This window comes from Girardinichthys multiradiatus, chromosome 12, assembly GCF_021462225.1.
Source record: "Girardinichthys multiradiatus isolate DD_20200921_A chromosome 12, DD_fGirMul_XY1, whole genome shotgun sequence".
Taxonomy (NCBI): domain Eukaryota; kingdom Metazoa; phylum Chordata; class Actinopteri; order Cyprinodontiformes; family Goodeidae; genus Girardinichthys; species Girardinichthys multiradiatus.
In genome coordinates this window covers 26,344,215-26,367,858 of record NC_061805.1, presented here as the reverse complement: position 1 = coordinate 26,367,858, position 23,644 = coordinate 26,344,215, and the positions used below count along the sequence as shown (strand labels likewise).

Below are 23,644 nucleotides of genomic sequence, written 5' to 3'. Positions count from 1 at the left end.
ATTTTTGTCCCCACTTCCTACTTTTTTGTATTTCATTTGCTCTCCTTTCCCCACTGCTTCCTGCTCTGACAGACTCTAGCTGGCCTCCTGGTACTGTCCCAACTTATCTGGACCTAGGCCTCATCCATGTTGGCTGCATTTCAGTTCTCTGGATCCAACAGCTAGCCATTGTAGCCAAGCATCTTTCTCTCTCTGGCTAGCTGCTGTAGCTCGCTGGGGCTTTCTTTACTCTAAGCAATACTCAACTTGCGCATTTGGTTAATTCTGGCTCGGCTCTACCCCGCAGAGCTTCCCGACTCCGTATGTGTCTCTTTGTTTCCTCCACTCTTGTTTCTCTGCATCTCTTTAACTCAAGCAGACAGGCTCAGCCTCAGCACAGGCACAGAAGCGTGCATCTAGCGAGAGTGCAAAGCATATGACACATGATTGGCAGCAGGGGGAGGATGGGGACAAGCAGTGAAAAGGGGAAATGGGCCTTGTCACTTCTGCAGACGAGCCGCGGGCTCGAGTTTGATTGCTGCCCTGGAAAGCGAGCCTTTGTCCCTCCTCCCCAGCCTCTGCGGCTGTCAAAGCAAACGGAGCGGCGCTTGTGTGATTAGATGCAGGCCCAGGTTCTGCCATCACAATCGCAAACAGACACTGCGGATGAAAGACACATGTCAGAGCTCTTCCTTCTTTCTGACGTCCAGCTGCTCTGAAATGACTGACTGAGGGCTGACAGACTAAGGTTCAGAGTGAGCCCCTTTAGCTATGCTGGGATGCACGTTCCCTTTGATTGAAAGTGGGGCAGCTGAGCCCAGGCAAGAAGATACAGTCAGTTGGCGCAGGCCAATCCTCATCAGAGTTTTCCATAGAAAACCTCTCGGCTATTCACAGATTGTTATTCAGCTTGTTCCCATCTGTCTAATTTTTATCATGGCTCTTTTCACCCTTGTTGCCACTTTTTGTTGCCGTGTTTTGGTTCTACGCACAATACGTGTGTGAAGAAGAAACTTGGAAGTAGTAAAAATCTTCCTTTGGTGTCACATTTTTTTTCTCTGACAGATGTGGAAAAATGAAAGCAATGCGCAGTATGACACTGACTTCAAACATTCCCGTGTTACACCAGGGATATATCAGTATATCATGAGAGACTAACACAGTGTTGAGCCTATAGGAAGTGATGGGATTTGAGTAATTTATTTGGAAAGTTTTGGAATTAGCTTTTTTTAACAAACGTATTGAAAATTTCACAAAGCACCAACTGTGTTTTAAAGAGTAAGAAGGAGCCAACTCAGTAAATACAAAGCCTTCAAAATACTACAATCTTGAAATATTTTTTTTAAACAGCACAACCAGAGCACTCTGACTTTTTTCAGTTTATTTCATAAAAACAGACAAGAAAAAAGAAAGTTTCCATACACTGGAATTGCATGAATGATTGAAGGATGTGATTTAAGTATATTTCATTTTTAATGTCAGGCTATAATTTGCAAGTTGAAAAGAATACTTTAGAAAGTCAGTAGAATTAGGAATTCAGACGGGAAGATGTTTTTCACAAATTGCAACTTTAAAATCTAGTATTTATTCATTCATTCATTTATTGACTTATATAGCACCAACTAAGGTGACCAGTCCACGTAACAGTAAGATAACAAAATCACAATGAAAATCACAGAACATAAAAAACATACAACCATAAAAGCAAAAAAACAAAGAAATAAAAATAATTGCTAAAATGCCAGCATGCTACCTAGCATTAAAAGCCTGCCTGAAAATAAGTCTTATGCTTAGATTTAAAGATGCCTGGTTCAGTCATTGACCCTATCATGGCATTGTCACAACTAAAATACATTTGGTCTTGTGTTCAATATGGCTGCCTAACAGCAAAAAAAGCCAAAACATTTTATTTGTACTTTTAACTGTGTAATGTAGTAAATCTTTTCCAGTACCAACCCAGTACTAACCAATTTCCTTTAGTGGACATGTTCCTATAGTGTTCAAAATGGCAAAATACTAAGAAATACTATTTTTTATGAAATTGTTTTGCTAATAGTAGTTAGCTTGATCACTGACAGTAGTAATTAGCAAATCCCCTGGTTTTCACATCTGACACTGGAATATGGTTATTTTTGGATTTTGATGTCATTCCTAGACCAAAACATTTTGAGGTAAATGAAACGCTGCATAAACCGCCAACAGCTCTTGTTCCTGGTTTACTGATGTCTGCTTCAGTTTGTACTGAGAGTTCTAGATGTTTTCACTCCAGATCTGTATTAAAAGGCTTTAGACAAAGCTTAGATCAGTGTGCTTCAACTGCTCTTTTTGGTTGTTGGTGGTTATTACCTCTGTATTACAATAAATCAATGAATATTTAACTTGTAAATAATGAGTACAAATGCTTCTCCTAAGTACCACTAAAGATGCCACCTTTGGTACTTTTGTACCACAGTCTAAAAACCGCATGTGTAAAAGGGTTTTGAAGTTTTCAGTAACTTACATTTAAGACTTTTCAGGGCCTTATTAAGATGATTATTAGTCAAATTTACATTCCATTGAAATACCTGGTTTTACAGGGAATGTTGAGAATCTGGCCATAATGCGACCTACTACGAAAAACCTAGAATTATTAAAGATTTTTTTAAGACCTAAATTTTAAGGTACCCCAATTAAAGCAATTGAAAATGCTCCCTTCTTGTGTTTCAAGAAATATAATAAAGGTTTCAAAAAGCTCAAACTGTGTTTAAAAGAATCTCTATTCAGTTTAGAATTGTCCAGTTCAGCTCTTCAGTCCAGGCTCCTTAAAAACAATAAAATAACCATTTTGTTTAGTGGTGACTGAAGGCTATAAAGAAGATATTAACTTTAGCTACGTTAGCAGCTAATTGTTAGGCATTTATAATATTCTCACAGTGCTTACAAATCATTTGTATCTTGTCCGTTAATCAGTTTGTTTTTCTTTCTTTTTTTTACAAGTATCCAGAATGCTTGTGCAGAAAGGATTTAAAGGTGGTGAAGGCTTTTCAATACTTTGTAACCAAATGTTATTGTCTGATTAGTACTCTTTATTAACAAACTATGTTGACACAATAACTATTCAGGAACTACTTCCTTCTTTACGTCAAAATAAAAGTCCCAAACATATACGTGGTGCCAGGCTGAGACTACTGATCTTCATATCGCATATCACCTTACACTTAAATTAGACAAAGTTGTATGCTGAATGCAACTAGATAGCAGCGTTAGTAGAAAAATATTGTCATTTTACCATCGCAAGATGTTCTTATACACCTTACAGCCCCACCTAGTGCGGGCTCTTGACATTAGAAAGAGGGGAAAAAGCATGAAGAATGATACTAATGACAAAAAAGCAATGGTGCAAACGGCTTATGGGGCTGTGTGGTAGAGTTGGGGGTGTTAAATAACCCACCATAAGCACATAAAATAAATCAGACAGAGGTACGCAAACCTTTTCATTCAATACAGGCATTAGATGTGCTCCTATTCGGATGCCAAGGATGTTTTACAGACCAATGCATCATTGGTGTAAAAGCCAACATGAACTAAGCCGTTTGGTCACGCTTTTCCTACCTTATAGACTTTCCCTCTGTCTTCCCATTTTATGCTGTCTCTTGCTCAGGATGGCACCCATTGACTGCCCCTGACCTAATTTGGGCAAATTTGACTGACCTACTTCATGGGCGAATGCTGACTTGCAGCAGGAGGTGATTCTCCCACCCACATTCACATGTACTCTTCTCCATCCTCATGATTATCATGCAGCTGCTCAACCTCCTGTTGCGAATGCTCTAGTGCAGGGTAAGTTGTGTGCTTAAACACACCCCTCTTGGTCAAATTTCATCTGCTTAGTTCCCTCAGCAATTTGGCTTCCTACGTGAATGTAATGAGGATCTAAAAGTCCGAGCACATGATAAAAAATAAAGGGTGTATTTAGCTTTTGTTTCGGGTGGTCTCTGGGGTGACATGGTCCTTCACTTCATGAGTCGCCCATGAGACATAATCAGCATAATTGTGTATGGATGTGATTATTCCCCTGTCATCTGTGCAAATGCTAATTTGAACAAATTTAATAAAAGTCTGAAGAGCATTTAAGAGTACAGTTACAATTGACGCAATTCCTTTATGAAGTTGGAAGTGTAAAAACTATCAGACAAAGTGATCCCACTGGACGATTCCCTTTTAAACCTCTTAAAATTAATTTGTAGGTCATTCCATGTCAATTCCCAGTAGACTGGACATGTTACCTTATGGAGTTTTTTTTTAATCTTGTTGAAAAATTGTCGCAGATATGTCTTTTTATTCCTTCTTTATATAACAACCATTAAAAGCCTCTTAGCACATAGAATACCAAAAGAACATTGCATTTAGACACAGGGATAACCTGAAGCCCTGTTTCTAACTGCACAAACACATTTTTGGTGGAAAAAAAATGCTTTCCAAAGTTCAGATAAAAAGAAACGTTTTTGGTCTACTTTTGGATTGGATATCTGAAGACCATAGAAATAATGAGGAAGAGGTGGACCTTGGACATTACGTTCTGTGATGGAAACCACACCAACAGTCAAGCCAACGTATTTTCTTCTCAACATCTGTTTCATGTTGTCGTGTGTTCGGTCTCATGTCCCATCTCTTCTTGCATTACCGGTCAAATTCTGAAGAAAACTGTTTAGAGAAAATCTTAAGCCTGGATTGGTTGCTGCTCATTTCCTCCCATCACGATTTTGTGGTACGAAATACTGCCAGATCTTCCTTGCCCGTACAGCATCAATTCATTTTTGCATGAGGGTCCTTCCTTACCCTCTTAGACAACGCATGATTTAAAGTAATTTTCTATAAATCTACTCATGGTCTACTGTAAGGAAATGTATTTGAGAAATTATTAATACTGACGGCAAGAAGTTTTGAGTTATATTGGTTCGATCAGGACTGTTTTATACAACTGGCCAAACTAGGATCAGAAACAAATTAAACGGAAATATGCTGCAAAATAAGGTCTTGAGAAAATGATATACTGTACAAAGAAAATAAAAGCACTTAGATATTACTTGTGTATACTGGATAACAAAATAGTAACTGGATAGTTTACAATTAACCCAAACTGACCACAATAAACTCACTGGTCTACAAACGTTTTAGCATCTTTGTCACTAAGTGTAGCCTTAAAAGATGATGTAAAGATATCCAGCTAGCAAAATACATTCTGTCAAGCAGCGTTTAATTGCATGGTATCAGAACAGCCTACCAAATATTGCATCTAGGCAGTGCTTTTCGCAATATTGCACCCATTAATATTACGATTCGGATTCAATGTATCGTGTAGCTCTGAATTATATACCAGATTGTAGCATTTTTATCACCATTTACAATCAAATACTCATGAAAATAGATACCTATAAAGAAAAATAAACTGATAAACAATAGTTTAACCATGCTGGTATGAAAGGGATAGGTAAAATGGAAGTAGGAACAGACAAAATGGCAAGATTGGTACAAAATATCAACCGATGATGGAGAGAACTGACCCAGAGCTGCCTAGTTCTGTTTCCGTGTGCTTTTTTTTATTCTGATGTATTTAATATCACACCGTTGCCACCTGTTGGTGCAAGATAAGTATTACAGTGTTTTTGACTAATTCCAGAGATTGTGTAAATGCTTTCACTTACACTTGGATTGTTCCTTCCTTGCTTTTGTGCAGCCAAACTTGTTTTTGAAAGGAAAAAAGGAGGTATTTGTATATTTCACTCTGCATGGGCCTGCCTGCTGTCCTTTGTGCTTTTCTGTGTTGGCCAACATGTATGCACAGTAGGTGCATCAGCAAATAAAAACACCTGAATGCAAACAAACTCGTGCATATACAGAATCACCCTGGGGATATACGTGTTGTCATGGCAACACATAAAGATGATAACAAAAGAGCGGTGGGGGGGTTGTCTCACTCTTGATCAGAAGGGTGCAATTTATCCAATGTATCCTATGAAAAGCAGCTATTTACATGAAACGAGAGCTGTTTCTGGGAAATAGAGGTCTCTCTGAAGGTTTTGATGTCGGCTGTCTGCTTTTAGCTTTAGAGTGGAAACCCTAACCATCCATTGAGGAAAAGGGGTAATAGCTGTACACCTACTGAGATAACTCGCTTCCCTTGTGCAACTGCTGCTCTTCGCCCCTAAAAGTCTCTCATTGTTTCCCCCTGATGCACTAGGAGAGGGTCCGGGCGTTATGTGTGATTTCAGGCGCTTGCTGTTTGCACTGAGTGAATCTAACCCTCTTGCTTTATAACTTATCCTTTAGAGAGTGATGCTAACATCAACGTCAATATTTACAGGAATCACCCGCAGGCAAGCCAATCGACCACCTCGATTCAACAGAGATACGTTCAACCTTTTGCTTGCTCCCCCTCCTTCCCCCTCTCCTCCAACCCTCACTTGTCTTCATCATCCTGTTTTCTACTTGACGACCACGGCTTGTCTGGTGTTTGCGGATTTTGTCTGCATGTCCTGGTAAGCTGAGACCTGCATAGATGTGGGGAGGATATCTGACAGGGCCACCACGGCTTTAATACAGGCTTAGCGGCTCTCAGAGAGATACTGGATGACGCGTGTCAAGTGAAATTAAACTTTTCCTCCTCCCTGATTGACCACCCAACCCCCCCCGCGTGTCCTCTCGCCATGTCTGCCATGGTTAGTGTGAGCTATGACACTTTTCACTGGGGCTTTTCAGGGAAGAGGTGCCGCATCTGATGCACAAGGCCTCACGCTTTTTGAGGAGGGGAAAATTTGGCCTAAATAAAATCAACATACAGGCAGCAGAATGGAATACCCATGCAGTTTGAAACTAGATATCACCAACTGAAAGAAGGAAAGGGTTTCAGGAAGATCTGGGCAAATTATGGCTTACGGGGTCCTATTCTACCCTTAAGATGTCCTGTAAAGGCCTGCATTAAAATGGAAAAACTAACATGCATAAAGTCTTAATTTTTTTTGTCTTCAGTTATTTTATACACCTTTTAAACTAACGACCCTTCTATACTTTTGTGCCATTTAACGCCCTTTAAAATGCTTTTTTAATGCGCTATAACTTTAATTAGAGTTCTTTTTTGTACCAGTGTTGAAATCCCTGCAAATTGTCATGACGTATTGTTTTCCACTACTTGAAGATATTTTGCTTTTGCAAATTGGTAATGTTAAAGATGAGGCATTTTATGAAATGAAAAAAAAAAAAACAATTTTTGTCTTGACACAAAAAATAAGAATAAACGTTTGATCTTCCCAGATAACTACACTTACCCCCTCACCCTACAATATTTTACTTTACAGGGAAAGTTTGTTACATTTTATTTTCAAATGACAATAATATTGACAAATAATTAGGTTTATATGTGTGTAGTTCTTATAAAAAAAGGTGGAATTGGGAAAAGTTGGAGTCAGATATGAAAGTAAACCTGAAATCGGTACCGGCTAATCTGATCATTGAACAAATTTTGCTCCAGATTTGCCAGGTTGTAACATAGTAGAAATAGAGGTGGTGATGCTAGCTTTGTCTTTTTTTGGATGTAGAAAACAGACAACAGTAAGTGTGACCTTGTTGACTCCAGGAAGCAAAGGGTTAAACACGAGTCGGCATCGCTGCGTTACGCAAACTGGCGGCTGGCTGGAGCTGAAAGGGGAAGTGCTGAGCTCAGAGGAACACTGGCTCAGAGCCATCCCTTCCTCCCTCCCTCCCTACTCTGAATCTCCCCTCTCCCCACCACGCAGCCACCCTCCCCCCACGTCCTCCCCGCCTCCTCGCTACAGCTGAGCGCTCCCCATGCTTCCCACCGCCAGGCGTGGTGATGTGTGTTTGTGTGTCTGTGTGCTGGAATGCAGCTTCCCCCTGGCTGGGGCTTGTGTGTGTGTGTGTGTGTGTGTGTGTGTCTGTCTGTCTGTCTGGAATGATGCCTCCCCTTGTCTACTGTGTGACGTCAGTACACACAACGGGTCAGCTTAGGGCTAGGCAGTATTTTGTGTATGTGTGTGTGTGTGTGTGTGTGTTTGTTTGTAATGAAGGGTTGGGGGGAGGAGTCAGTTACTGGAGAGAGAAAAAGGAAAGAGGTGGCACTGTTTGTGAGCAGAAGGAGGTTGACTGCAGGCAGTCACTGAGGCCAGTGTGTGTGCATGCATGAAGGCACCGTGAGTGTATGTCAAAGGGTGGAGCCATGATGTCTCTGTCTGGTGGAGTGTATCGAGTGACTTTCCAAATGAAATGGGAAGGGTGAAGAGTGTAAGGTTATTTTCCACACATGGAAAAGTGAAAACGTGCACAATTTCTCATGTGCACAAGACCAGTGGTGTTAGTGGCCTGGCATTTTTATAAGCAAATAATTACTGTCTACTTTCAGAGGCTCTTATTGTGTGCTGTGCTAGCTTCACTGTTGGTTTTACTGAATTTTGTTATTGTTTTGCATTTATTTTTCAAACCTTTTTACGCTTACAGCCTGGTATGAGGCTGTGTATATATTTATCTTTATGAGGCTGCTAAAATAACATTGATCATTACTGTAATATTATTATTACACTTACTGTGAATATGATTTGACACTTGGAGAGTGAGAGGAAAAGAGTCGGTGTGATGACAGTCACTTTTTAAAGTCAGTCATCTGTTTCGTGTATTCATGATAATCATTTTTTTTATTCTTCAATAGTATACATTAGCAGAGATATTAGCAAAATAAAAGTTGTAGAACAAATCTGTTAAAAAAGGCATACAGCATAGCAGTAGCTGAAACTAAAGCTGCTTTGTAGTCTTCAAGCACAAATGGAGGAAGGGAAAGAAATGTTCTAAAGAAATACAGTAGAAGCTGATGTCAAATTTGTACTAAAAAACTTGCAACTAAATAAACATGATTATTATATTAATGGTAACAGTAGTTAACACAGTACAGTCTACTCTGCTAACAGCAGCTTCTATGCTATCATTAACTAACATGGTAACATTAGGATGTTGGTTAATGTTGGCATGTCAGCTAACTCTACTTTGTTCAGAGGAACTTTTATGGATTTAAAACAACAGAGAAGCAAGTTTAATGAATAATAGTAATAATAAGAAACAGGATAACTATAGTGTGAACAACTTTTACACAATATAGGATTCAATTCAGCTTTGTTTAAAGGAAACGAGTCCGTGTCAAGTAAAGCTATGTTGTTTTACAGAAAGTAGTGATTTTTTTTAACATATGTACAAAGTAAAGGAGGACAGGAAAAAATATAGGATAACTCTTGAGCCGAATATTTTCCTCATTGCTATTTTGCTCCTCATAGCATACCACTGGAAGTATAATGAGCTGATATTAGCTGGCTAATAAGTTGCTCAGGTAGTGAGCCAGCAGTCATCTGCTTCCAGCTGATTTCAACCTTAGCTTCCTAACTGTACTTTAAAAACAGCTTGATTAGTGAGAGTCCTTTAGTTTCAATGTTATAACTTTCCCAAAAGTTGACTTCATTGCACTTGTTAGGAAGGAAATAGTGTGGGATTCCAAGGCGACTATTTGATGGCTTTTTTCAAAAAAATTAATCATCAGAGAATTTAGAGATAAATGTTCAAGACAAACACATCTATAATTGTTTTCAACAAGTGCATAGATGATCGTTTTGGTATTGCCTCCATGCAAAATATGTAACAAATCCCAAAAAAAGTACATTCCAAAAGTATTGAGGGCCGTGTTTGTTCATATTGTATTTTCGACAGATAAGCTCATTTAGAAAGTCACTCATTTCTTCATCCCTGTAAGCCCTGAAGTAGCAGACAATGGCTTTTCAATGGATCCCATTACCTTGGCTTATAGGATGCGTAGCTCTGCTGGGACCGACCTTTGCTAATTGCACACATTCATTTCCAGCCAGCTGTAATTTCATTCACACTAATGAACCTTGCACATGAACCGGCATAATGTATAGTTAATGTACATGCAGGAGATGAAAGTAGCAGGCATCAGGCTTTTCCAGTGAGAGAAATGCGTTGAGCTGCAACATAAAGTGACACATGACCCAAAGATACTTAGACCTAAAGGCAATATAAGATGAAATTGTTAAATAGCTCCTTACAGGTCCCTCAATTGCCCCAGTCCCTGATCTTATTGGCTTTCTGATCTGGTCAGCTTTCCCACTGACAGCCTTTGGGATGTGTCAGCCAAGCAGTAACACCATCCCTGCCTGACAAGCCCAATCCAGCAAAATTAGAGTCTATTTTGAAAGTGATAGTTGGGAAAATTGCAAGTCATTCCTCATGTACCGCATGGCAACTAAGTGGCAGCAGCCAAGCAGTTGACTGTCATTTTAACTGCCAGCTGATGACAACTCCAATCACCCACACATCCATCAGCGTACCCACAGACACATACACACATTCAGATATTCCCTGCCATATCTGTGAATTACATTCAGACTTTTTTGCTGTCAGAATCTCAAGCAGAAGTAAAAGCATTGAAATTCATAGAATATCTCAAAACATTAATTTATGCCTGCATCTGTCTGTCAGGATAACTGTGAGGGTGTGTGTGTCTGTGTGGGTGATGCACACCCACGGAAGGAAAAAAACGTATCGCTCCACCAGTGGGTTCACAGCATAAATACAGCCCTGGAGCTTGCTGGTGTTATTCCAGCTTGTCCCACACCTAGGACACACACACACACACACACACGCCTAAAGCAAGGTCTTCTGCAGAAAAGCACTGATCTCTGTTTATGGTCTCTATATGAGTTCTTCCTTATAGGACCACACACACATGCTCGTATTGTTGCTCATACAGGCCCACCCTCCCAAGATGCTGAAAGGCCTCATTTTTGCCTTTGTAGCCTTAATTATTGAACCAGTTCAAGGAGCCGCTATGCAGGAAATTCTCTCTTTAGCTGTGGGTGGGATGGGGCTTTAGAGATGGTGGTTGGGGGTTAGTGTTGGGCTGCCAAACAGTTCTTGACCCTTCCTCGACCTACACTGGAGCCCTGCTTTTCTTCAATTGTGGTTCAGATCGCCTTTCACTGGGGCCTCTCGGTTCAATCCAGCCAAATGTATTGGATTCCAGTCCAATAGCGATCCCTCTGTGGGGTTTTAGCAGGCTGTCTTTGGTCAACAGAAGGTAGGATCCAAATGTTAGCGCTCAAGCTTCCGCAGGTGGTCACCTTTGGATCAGTCAGATTTAGGTGTTGTTATGTTTCTCTGAAGCTCCTGAGGTAACTTGATTAAGGTGCAAAGTTAAAGTTAATACTTCTACAGAAACGAGTCCTAAATATGAACATTCACCAGCCAATGTGTTTGGTATAGTAGCTTGTTTAGCCAAAAATAAAAATCAGGCAATCACATGATAGCAACAAAGTACATTTTGCTGCCAGACTGGCTGCTCAGAGTATTTCAGAAACTATACTTTGATGTACTTTGATTTTCACACAAAACCATCTCTGAGGTTTAAAGAGATTGGCCCAAAAAAGACCAAATATCCAGTGAGAGGACGTTGTGTGTAGGAAAACGTCTTGTTCATTTGAGAGTTCAGGGGAGAATGGGCAGACTGGTTTAATATCATAAAAATGCAACAGGGCTCAAATAACCTCTTGTTACAACCAAGTTATCCACAATACCATCTCTGAAAGAAGAATTTGCCAAACCTTGAAGTTGATGGGCTGCAGCAGCAGAGGTCCACACCGGTTGTCCTACCTATCAGTTAAGAACAAGAAACCAAGACCACAATTCACATTAGCTCTCCAAAATTGGACAGTAACAAATTGAAAAAAAGTTGCCTGGTCTGACAAGTCTTGAGTTAAACTGGAACATTCAGATGGTGGGGTTAGAATTGTGTAGAGGCAATATAAAAGCATGGTTCAGGCTGCTGGTGGTGATGTAATGGCATGTGGGATATTTCTTGACACACTTTGGGCTGCTCTGTACCAATGGAGCATAATTTTAATTCCACAGTCTCCCTGAGTCCATCCCTTATGACCACAGTGTACCGACAGTTCTGAATGCAAAAGGGGATCTGACCCATTACTGGCAAAATGGAAGAAGATATCAGAGCAAATACAGTCACAGGCTTTTTGCCTCATGGTCTTAGTTTCAGAGAAAACCAATGTGCATTTTAATTCTGTCAGGTACAAATCCAGCAAATTAATGCTACCTGAATGACAGGGTGCCATATTTGAATTAGATGACAGTCGTTCATAAACCAATACAGCCAATAAACTAAAGGTCCTTCCACTGTTAGACCACAAATTTCTCTACTGACTTGGAATCTTAATGTGATTGCAGAAATATACGTATGTTTCTGAATCTAATTTGGTTCCGTGATTTTGCTGCACTGAGCAAACCTCTCAAAACGGGCCGTGATTCCTGCCGGCTCCCTTCATGTGGGCAGAATAATTTTATTTTACAGGGATATTATGAAAGCCATATTCTGAAGCTGGTGTTAAACTTGTAGGTCTCAGGTCCTGCTCTTCCCCTACATACAGTGCCTTGCGAAAGTATTCGGCCCCCTTGAACTTTTCAACCTTTTTCCACATTTCAGGCTTCAAACATAAAGATATAAAATTCAACTTTTTTGTGAAGAATCAACAACAAGTGGGACACAATTGTGAAGTGGAATGACATTTATTGAATGTGTCAAACCTTTTTAACAAATAAAAAACTGAGGTGTGGGGAGTGCAATATTATTCGGCCCCTTTACTTTCAGTGCAGCAAACTCACTCCAACACTTCCAACAAGACAATGATCCAAAACATAAAGCCAAATCTACAATGGAATGGTTCACAAATAAACGTATCCAGGTGTTGGAATGGCCAAGTCAAAGTCCAGACCTGAATCCAATCGAGAATCTGTGGAAAGAGTTGAAGACTGCTGTTCACGAACGCTCTCCATCCAACCTCACTGAGCTCCAGCTGTTTTGCAAGGAAGAATGGGCAAGAATTTCAGTCTCTCGATGTGCAAAACTGATAGAGACAAACCCCAAGTGACTTGCAGCTGTAACTGCAGCAAAGGGTGGCGCTACAAAGTATTAATGCAAGGGGGCCGTATAATATTGCACGCCCCACTTTCAGTTTTTTATTTGTTAAAAAAGTTTGACACATCCAATAAATTTCATTCCACTTCATGATTGTGTCCCACTTGTTGTTGATTCTTCACAAAAAATTATAATTTTATATCTTTATGTTTGAAGCCTGAAATGTGGCAAAAGGTTGAAAATTTCAAGGGGGCCGAATACTTTCTCAAGGCACTGTATAGTGCCCTACATTTCTGGAGCTTTTTGTGTTAAATGGACTCAGTACAAAAACTGTACTAAAGGCTAATTTGTAAGATTTCTCTCATGAATGTCCCCTAAGGAGTAGGTGGGCCACTGGTATTTGTGGAATCTGCACACAGACACTAAATTACTGTCGAAAAGTATTAGAGCACCTCTAATTTTTCTATGCTTTGCTTCATAGGTGTCTGACTTTCTTGTTATCTTTTAAAGTGGTTTGAGTCATGGATCTCCAGGCCTTCTGTAGGTCTTTCTGAGTTTTTCTTTGTGCTTCAAACAAGTGGAGGACAAAAGCAGTCGTTTCTATGGGAAGAAACTTGTGCCATCAGAAACTGAATTAGAATTTCTCAGACTGAATCTGTATTTGGGTAATTTAAAATTAAATGCATTGATCTGAAAATTAATTTATTGGTTTGAAACTGAATTTATTGGTTTGAAAACTGAATTTAATGGTTTGAAACTGAATTTATTGGTTTGAAACGGAATTTATTGGTTTGAAAACTGAATTTAATGGTTTGAAACTGAATTAATTTGCATTGAAAATGTATTTTGTTGTTTTGAAAATTCAGTTTGACTACTTTCACTTTCAGTTCTAAAATTCAATTTCAGTTCTAAAATTCAGTTTTTTGTGTCACACATCCGGGTCCGTGAGGATAGCCTTAGATTAATCAAACACATATTCATCAATTTACATTTCACATCAGGTTAAACTTCCTTTACGGCATTTTGAGCTGGAGCAGTGCAGCATACATGAGCTTAGCGGATGTCCATCACCAAGTCAAATGAGCATCTATAAGAAATCATGTAAACAAATGATGGTCAAACAGCAACACTTATGCTGCCTGTAGCTATTAGCTAAACATGCCAGATCAGCATGGTGCGGCCGATGTTACGTCGGTCTGCGTTTCCCCTGCCTTTACCTCAGCGTAATTTATGTTGCCTAGCAACAGTGATAGCGTGAAGCACAGAGCTGTGAAGTCAAACAAATGGAGCCCTAATGGCTTATTTTCTTGTTTTATAATCTTGTTCATTATTCAGCCATTTAAATTGTTAAAGTTTTGTGTTCATAGATTAAAAAAAAGATAAAAATCTATTTGTAAAAATGTAACAATTTAAACACTAACATATTAACTTTAGGAACAACGTTTAAATCAGTTTATTTGTAGAGCATAAAAATAAAAGAACCAAACATCAACATTAGATATCATCTGACTAAATTATATCTGTGTTTAACTTCCCTCCATTGGGGAAACCCAGCAGGAGCTTGAAAACAACGTGCCGGGAGTCAGCTGTTCTCTATGGGTTCATAGCACCTCAACCCCCCGGTCAGCTGTGTGCTGGCGAGGCGAGCCGGCTGTGAGCCCGGTGTCAGGGCAGCAGAAGCGGACGTCTCCGAACACGTCGGAGCACGTGTGGAATTTAACGAAATCTTGATAAATCGAGCAGATATTTCAGGTTTACACAGCTACATTCTAGTCTAAAAACAAGTTCATTTTGTTTCACAGAAAGCGCAATATATCCAACTTTGTTCACAGCTTTTCCCTCTCCTCCAGGCTATCTACTTTGACCCGCAGGAAAAGAAGGACGCATTTGTCGGCCCTATTTGGAGGAGCCTGCGAAGCTGTAGACTTCATTGCCTCACAATGACGTAATCGCCCAACAAATGCGTCCTTCAAAGAATGCAGTCCCTCAATTTGGACGCAGCAATAGTGAATGACATCCGTGAATCTGTGTTTGATTAATCTGGCTTCAAGGACCCGGATGTGTGACACAAAAAACTGAATTTTAGAACTGAAAGTAAAAGTAGTGACACTGAATTTTCAATTAAAAACAATTACATTTTTAGAGCAAATGAATTAAGTTTCAAACCATTACATTCAATTTCAATTAAGTGAAATTCATTTTCAAACCAATGCATTTAATTTCAAATTACCCAAATACTGATTCAGTCTGAAAAATTCAAATTCAGTTTCTGATGGCACAAGTTTCTTCCCATGCGTTTCATACTCAAACCATGTGGAGTACATAAAAGTCATGTCTTTAAGACTCATGAAGTAATCCAGCAAAGACCTGAGACAACATCTATGAGATGTACCGTCCTTGTGCCGATCATCTACTGTATCCCAGGTTTTCAGCTAATGGCCCTTTGGTAACTACTTTGTTGAAGCTAAAATATTCTTTTCTCTCTGTCAATCTGTGGCATCTTTGGAAATGGATTCAGATAAAGAAATAGGAACACATAATGTATTTTCTAGTAACAAAGTGCCTAAAGAGCTTATTTGAAACATGATTTTTTGCTAAGTTGCTGTGAGGTGACGACACCTTTTCAACCATCTCTGAAATAGGTCAGGCACTTGACCCAGGCTGGTCATTTCGGCTCTTTGCCAATTTGAACTTTTGATTGTTTTGTCTCCCTTTCTTTTGGGTGCAAAAAGGAGCAGTTTGTGGAGGGAAATTTCATAGTGACCTTGCCAATCAGTGATTTATTTGTTGATTGTACTTGAAAGTTGTATTTGTTTGAGTTCCCAGTTAGAGCTGTTGTGAAAACATGGCTTACAGTCATAATTCCGACTGGGAAAGTTGGAGGTCTTTTCCTCAAGTTTAATATTAAAGATGGGTGCTGCTAAAAAAATGCAGTAAAATTACAGGTATAAAATATTAATTAGCCCTTTTGACAGTTCATATCTCAATAAATCAGTAGCACTAATGGTATTGTATAGCATTTATTTATACGCATGCTGTTTTATTGTTTGAATTGTTAAAATAAGAATCTTAAAAAACCCAACTATTTTCCAACTTGGAACTATTAGTCACTCAACTGTGATGTCTTTTCCAGATTAAAGTGATTTTCCATAATCTACTTCCAGTTTGGAATGTGGTTGTTCCACCATTGTTATTTGGCAATAGAAATTTAGAGTCTTTTTTTAGATTGATCAGGGATTCTAATCTCTCATATATCATAAAAGTTAACTGGGATCAGAACCACATCAATAAAAATATAAAACAATAAGTAATAAAATAAAATAATCTCCTACAAAAATTACCATTAACAAATTTTACATTACTTTCAAGTATTTGTAGCCCTGTAATACTTTTAAACGCTAAACTACCAGGATAATCAACGTATACAAAATGACTAACAATAGATTATGGGTGATAAATGTCACTATGTGGGTACAAAATGTGAAAACAAAATGGAAAAGTGGCGAAGTGACCACTATTTAAGCTTCAACTCCTCTTATAATGCGTGTAAATGCAGCCAAATTCCAAAGAAAACTTTCAGAAAAGACCTACAGAGGATTCGAAGAAGTATCTCTGAAGACAAGCCTGGCTCTCTCAAAGTAAAAAAAATACAAAATAATATGGGATGACTCAATTTTAGCATCATGTTGTATAGTCCACATCTTCTCCCTCTTGCTCACTCTGTCACACGCTGTTCTTGCAACCTTGCATGGTGCTTTTTGCCAAGTGTGATTTCACCAGGGCGGTCAGAAGGGGTTTCTAGGGCAACCTCACAGAGGCCTCGTTCTAAAAATGGCCACAATGGTTACTTTGAAAGCCAACTCTGGCCTCTTGAACATGCACTGAAAAGAGCCGAGAGCACCACTCTGGGAAGGGAGCTTGGTGGATTGGGTAAGGGGGAAACCACGCTCTCTAATAGCTAGCACATGAGACACTGAAGGTTTCATACCCACCCAACTAGGAGTTATGGGAGGTATGTGTGTGTGGGTGTGTGTGTGTGTATGTGTCCGCCTAAACAGTAATATCCCTGTACTCAGCGCTTGGCTAAATTAAAAGGGCATTTCTGGCACAAGGGGCATTTTTTGGTGCCCAGACGATTGGACAGGGAAAGGCGAAACTCATTACCTACCCATCTGTCAGAGAGTGAGAGTGAAAGAGTTGTGGGAATGTGGACTGACAAAGGGAGGGAAGGGGCAGGGTGGGGGAGATGCAAAGGGCTTGGAAGGTGAAAGAGTGAGAATGTCCGATAAAGCAGAGGGAAACCCCCCCTTCCTTCGAACCTGCAAGTCTTTTATCACCCGTTAGAGTTTCCATGTGTTTTGAATTTTAAAGTGCATCGCCGTTAATTTCCCTTTCAGAAAGAAATCATTTGCAAAAGAAAGTGCAGCTGCCTTTGTAACCTTCTGCTCAGTGTGTGTGTGTGTCTGTTTGCTTGCATCTGAGGGTGATTTTTCTTTGAGCTCTCTCAGCTCCCACATGTTTTTGATGTTCTCTGTTTTTTTTTCCTCTCGACCAGGGGCCACTCTTGAGACTCTCTTCACACAAACAAACACACAAATACAAACACGCACGTATCCACACGAAAGGTATCACTGAGTATCAAACGCTCATCTTCTCATTTGTGAATCGCATGGCAGTTAAATAAGTATTTTTTTCCCCTCCACGGGCCAGCTGTGCCGTGTGAACCTTTTTGTCTCGTTTAGGATTGTTTCAGTGCGGCTCCTTGTTTCCCTCCGTCTCCCGCAGTTGTAGACATCCAAGCTTTGATCACAGCACATGCGAGGAGCTGCCATATTCGATCCACACCCCTCTTGTGTGGATATTGTTAACGAACATGCTTCCTCCGCCAGCTGGCTTTCAGAAGGGGAATGCATATCTCTGTGGCAATGTTTTGCAGCTCTGCCTTGCAGCATATTTGCAGCCAACACTTTATACTTCTGCAGATAAAGAATTAACAAGCAGGCTAATTGGCATATTCTATGTGATCCATCCATTCATCCTTGTTTTCAGCACCTGCTTAATCATGGATGCACAGAGAGACATACAAACTCTGCACAGAAAGGCCCATGCTGCAATGCATACTCTAGACCTTCAGTGTTTGTCCTCATGTTTTCATGATTGTACACTTTTATTATTAAATTTTTTTTATTGTGTAGTAGATGCCTGAGTGAGAAAGTTCAGGAGATACACAAAGCCTTGCAAAATTAATTATAGCCCTTGGATGTTTTTTGTATCCAAACACTTCAATTTTGGAGGATTTTATGCGATAAACCAACACGAAAGAGAATGTAGTGGAAAAAAATGGCTCTCCATTTTTTACTGTTAAAAATCTGAAAGCTGTAGTGTGTTTTTACATTCAGCCTCCCAGAGTCAATACTTTGTAGAACCACATTTTTCTGCAATTATAGCTCTAAGTCTTATAGTGTATGTCTTTCCCAGTTTTGCACATCTAGAGGCTGAATTTTGTTTTATTTTTTGTACAAATTATTTTTTGTTGTTCAGATCCTCTCCTTTCAAACTGACTGAGCTTGTTGTTTTGCAGTTTTCTAGTCTTGCCACAGATTTTCTGTTTGATTTAGGTCTGGACTTTGACTGGGCCGTGCTAATGCATGAATCTGCATTGATCTACACCTTTTCATTGTAGCTCTGTTTGTATGTTTAGGGTCATTGCCCTGCTTAAAGTTGAATCTCCACACTATTCTTAAGTCTTTTGCAGCCTCTAACAGGTTTTCTTTACAGATAGCCCTGTGTTTAGCTCCATCCATCCTTAACTGTGACCAGCTCCCATGCCCCTGCTGAGGAAAAGCCATGTTTCCTTGTGGGAATAGTTGTTTAGAATGATGGACATTGTTAGTATTCCTCCACACATTGTACTTCGCATGTAGGTCAAAAAGTTACATTTGGTCCAATCTGACATGAGCACCTTGTTCTACATTTTTGCTACATGTTTGCCTTCTGCCCCTCATGTCTTGTGGCAAACTGTAAATGGAACCTCTTTTGATCTTCTACCAACAAAGGCTTTCCTTTTTTGATTCTTCCATAATTGCCAAATCTATGAAGTGTACGACTAATATGTTTCCTGTCAACAGATTCTCATACTGCAGATATGGATCTGAACAGCTCCTCCAGAGTTACCTTGTATTGGCTTCTTCCCAGATTAATGCTGTTCTTGCCCAACAGGTTACTTTAAATTGACAGCCATATCTTGGTAGGTTTGCAGACGTAGCATACTCTTTCTGTTTTCAGATGATGGACTGAAAGTGCTCTGTGAGATTGAGATCTTGTTTTATACCCTAACCCTTCTTTAACCTCTCCAGATGTTTACCCCTAAACTTTCTGCTGTGTTCTTCGTCTTCATAATGTTTACTCAGTAATGTTCTCTGAGTTTTTCACAGAACAGATGCGGATCAAATTACTTATTTAAGCATTGGTGGCACTGAATTCAGTTAAGGGTTTAAGAGTTATAGGGGCTGAATACAAGTGTACATTTTTTAGATCTTATTTGTAAAATAACCACGTCTTTTTGTTCTTCTACTTCCTAATTATGTTATACAATCTGTTTCTCTAACACATAGAATCTTAATAAAATACATTAAAGTTTTTGGTTTTAAGATAACAAGATGTGAAAATGTTGGAGGATGTGCAATTGTTTTGTCAAGCACTGCATAAGACCTATTAACACCATGTTTTATTTTTACATGCATCCTGCGGGTATAAGCAAGGATTGCGATGTTTTGTTTACCATCCTTTTTCTCTTTCTTCATATCCACCTGCATTCCGACTGCATCTTTAAAGCACAAGGGATGGAGAGCCACTTTGACCTGACCTCTGCTTAGCTTGCTTATGGAACCATAACCCATTAAAAATTCAGCCCTGGCTCCTCCCTTCTTACAAAAAAAACCCCTTTGATATATATGCACAAAGACACGCTTTACATCGAGGCCATGTGAGCGCTCAGCCCTTTGATAAACATATTAAAGATATGTATGTCTTTGCCTGGTGCACATGAATTTCACATGTTTCTCCTGAGCACATAAATACATTCATAAAGCTGCTTCTAACCCCTCCCATTATTAATAAGTCATGATCTCACACTGCGTCCCGGCGCTTGCGCGCACGCCTTCATCTTTCATGTGCTCACCAAAGTGTGTTTTACCACACTGCCGGGGGACCCCACCTGGCTCATTCATATTCATTCCTGTATAATGAGTGGCCACGCCTCCAGATAATGCAGTCAAGACGAGATCAAACGATATTTTCGAACAAGAGCCTGTATATTTTATGCTGGGACGGGCATCCTCACTGTTTAGTTTCTTTTCCCGATTCCTCTTGTTGTGCATCATACGTTTCATGCATCTGGATGAATCCGATGCTGATGGTCATATACAGGTGCATCACATTAAAATCTGAATATCAGCAAAAAGTTCAGTTATTCTAGTATTTCAATTCAAGAAGTGAAAGTCATGCACTATTTACATTCATCACACACAGGCTGAAAGATTTGAAAGATTATTTATTTTATTTTTGGTGATTATGGCTTACAGCTAATAAAAACCACAAAGTCATTCTCACAGTGAATTAGAATCTTACATAAGACCAATAAAAATGATTTTCAATATAGACATATCAGTGTACTGAAAAGTCCTTGTGTTGTACAGTAAATGCACTCTACTTGGTTTGGCCTCCTTTTTGCATGAATTACTGCATCAGAGTAGCGTGGCATGGAGGCGATCATCGGCCCGTGGTACTGCTGAGATGCAATGGAAGGCCAGGTTGCTTTGATGGTGGCCTTTAGGTCATCTGCATTGTTGGGTTTGGTGTCTCTTATCTTCCTCTTGACAGTGCAGTGCCTTGCAAAGGTATTCACCCCAACTTGACATTTTTGATGTTTTGTTGCCTCACAACCTGGAATTAAAATGGATTATTTGAGAGTTTTCACCATTTCATTTACAGAACATGCCTACAACAGTGAAGAAGTATTTTTTTTATTATTATTGTGAAGCAAATAACAAATAGGACAAAATAACAGAAAACTTCAGCATGCATAACTCAAAAGCCCCCCTGAAGTCAACAATTTGTAGAGCCACATTTTGCTGCAATTAAAGTTGCAATTCGCTTGGATAAGCCTCCACGAGCTTGCCACATCCTGCCACAGGGATTTTTGCCCATTCCTTTAGGCGAAACTGCTCCAGCTCCTTGTTGGATGGTTTTCGCTTGTGAACAGCGATCTTCAAGTCTAACCACAGATTCTCAGTTGGATTGATGTCTGGCATTTCAACACATTTAAATGTTTCCCCTTAAGCCACTTGAGTGTTACTTTAGCAGGATACATCGGATCATTGTCCTGCTGAAAGGTGAACATCACGTCTAAAATCACAGGCAGACTGACTGGTTTTGCTCAAGAATATATTTGTATTCAGCACCATCCATCTTTTCTCAACTTGGACCAGTTTCCCAGTTCCTGCTGCTGAAAAACATCCCCATTGCATGATGTTGCCACCACCATGTTTCACTGTGGGCATGGTATTCATGGGGTGATGGGATGTGTTGGCTTTGCGCCAGACATAGCATTTTCCTTAGTAGCTGAAAAGTGCATTTTAGTCTCATCAAAATGAACTGAAATAAACACCTGAATTCTATCACTCTGTGTGTAATGAAACTTTATCGTAAACAATCTCACTTTTTGAGCTAAGTTGAGGATATAACCTCTCACTGATATTCTACATTGCTGAGATGCAGCTGTATTAACGTCCCGAGTGTGTTCTGTCTTCATTAATGTCGCTTAAAAAAGGACACATTCATTGAGTTGATGAAGTGATTCAGATTGGAGGTAGCTGATTCTGTCTGCTGTGCGGACCTGGAGCTCCTGACGTTATTGAGTTTCTGTTTGGAAATTATTGGTTCAAGCAGCAGAAGATGTTTAAGTAAAGGAGTTGAAACATGTCCTGAAAGACACTTCTAGTAATAACTCTTACTTATAAACAAAATTCATTCCTTGAAAAATTCCTTTCTTTCTTGTGGACTTTTTCCAGGTTTCCACTTGAGTGGCACGGTGACGGACCCCGCCACCCCCTCGTCCCCGGAGCTCGTCTGCAGCGTCAGCGTCAGCTTCGACCGCTGCAAAATCACCGCCGTGACGTGCACCTGTGGTAACAAGGACATCTTCTACTGTGCCCACGTCGTGGCGCTGTCGCTTTACAGGGTGCGCAAGCCCGAGCAGGTCAAGCTGCACCTGCCCATCTCAGAAACCCTGTTTCAGATGAGCAGAGACCAGCTGCAGAAGTTCGTCCAGTACCTGATATCGGTACACCACACTGAGGTGTTGCCCACAGCACAGAAACTGGCTGATGAGATCCTGTCGCAGAACTCTGAGATCAACCAGGTCCACGGTGAGGAACCCAGTGTGTGTTAGAGGATGGTTAAGATAACGTGTCCATGTGCAGTTGGCGTGTGCCTTCCTGCCTCCATATTCAGTGATGTTGATTGTCTGATAAAGGTAAAGTGTGGCAGGATCAATGTTACGTATTAATGAGATCCATGTTGCAGAGCAGGGACTGTAATCAACGCTATAGACAAGTTTACATCTTACAGGAGGATGAGGAAAATTTTAAATCCAGGCCAAAGAAAGAAAGAGAAACCCACAGGGGCAGGAAACTTAAGACTACTAAGAAAGAAGATGAGCTACTGCTGAGTAGCTCTGACGAGAATAAAAGAGACATCAGAAATAAAGACACAGGAAACGGACTTGGAGGAAGGAAATATGAGGAAACTGAGACAGGGAGCCATGAAGGAAAGTGTTCTGAGAGGCAGAGACATGAGCAAAGAGATCTCTGAGACCAAATAAACCTTTTGACCTTGTGAGCAAATCTCTGGAAATGATAACCAAAGCCATTTTCACAATCTGGAGAATCTGTTTCTGTCAGTGTCCAGATCTGCGCCTGTCACACATGTGCAAGGAAGCAGGAGATAGTTCAAACCCATTCTGCAAACTAGAAACAATCCTTCTGATCAGAAATAAAAAAAAATGCAGGATCACATTTGATCGCTGCTTCAAAATCTGTACTCTGGAGCTTTGTACATATTTATATCTTAAGCAAAATAAAACAACATCAGCACTCTTCAAACTCAGCGTCTCCATTCACACAAAGGGAACTATCCGCGCTTTGTACTTGGAAGTTGGCAGAAAAGAGTCAACTCGGTGTGTTTTGTTTTATTCATTAGTTTTTCAAGTTGAGTCAGTTTTGATCAATTTAAAGAAAAAGACAGCCCAGCTTTTAAAATATCACATATTATTTTCACAACTTTTAACAAAATCTTGTATAAAAATCTTCAAAAATCAGTGTTACCAAATGAGACACTGCTTTTACTAAGGGATACCAGAGGATGAAATAAAAGGAAGTGGGTGCGCTAAAGTAAAGCCTATTGCTTAAACATACATTGCCCTGCACATCCCTGGCACTCCTCGCAAAGATGTATAATATATACATATTCTCACACTGGGAAATTTAGAAAAATCCAACCTTTAAATGAAATATGTTGATATTCTGGAGTAAAAACTTCCCATGTTAAGAAATAATTGTTTTTCTTTTATTAATTTATTCACTCATTTATTGGTGCCACTAGATATAGCTAAATCACTCTTGTCATTTA

At 39.8% G+C, this 23,644-nt stretch overlaps 1 protein-coding gene across 2 annotated transcripts in view; it reads left to right on the top strand.

The window, feature by feature from the left end:
* The window catches only part of LOC124877636 (zinc finger SWIM domain-containing protein 6), a 63,267-nt gene that overhangs the window by 20,647 nt on the left and 18,976 nt on the right, over positions 1-23,644 (top strand). The window contains exon 2 of one of the 2 annotated variants that reach the window (XM_047380993.1): positions 22,027-22,383. The exons of the other annotated variant lie outside the window; for it this stretch is intronic. Coding sequence (XP_047236949.1) covers positions 22,027-22,383 — 357 coding nt within the window. The remainder of the gene's footprint in view (positions 1-22,026; positions 22,384-23,644) is intronic. 2 annotated transcript variants of the gene reach the window in all.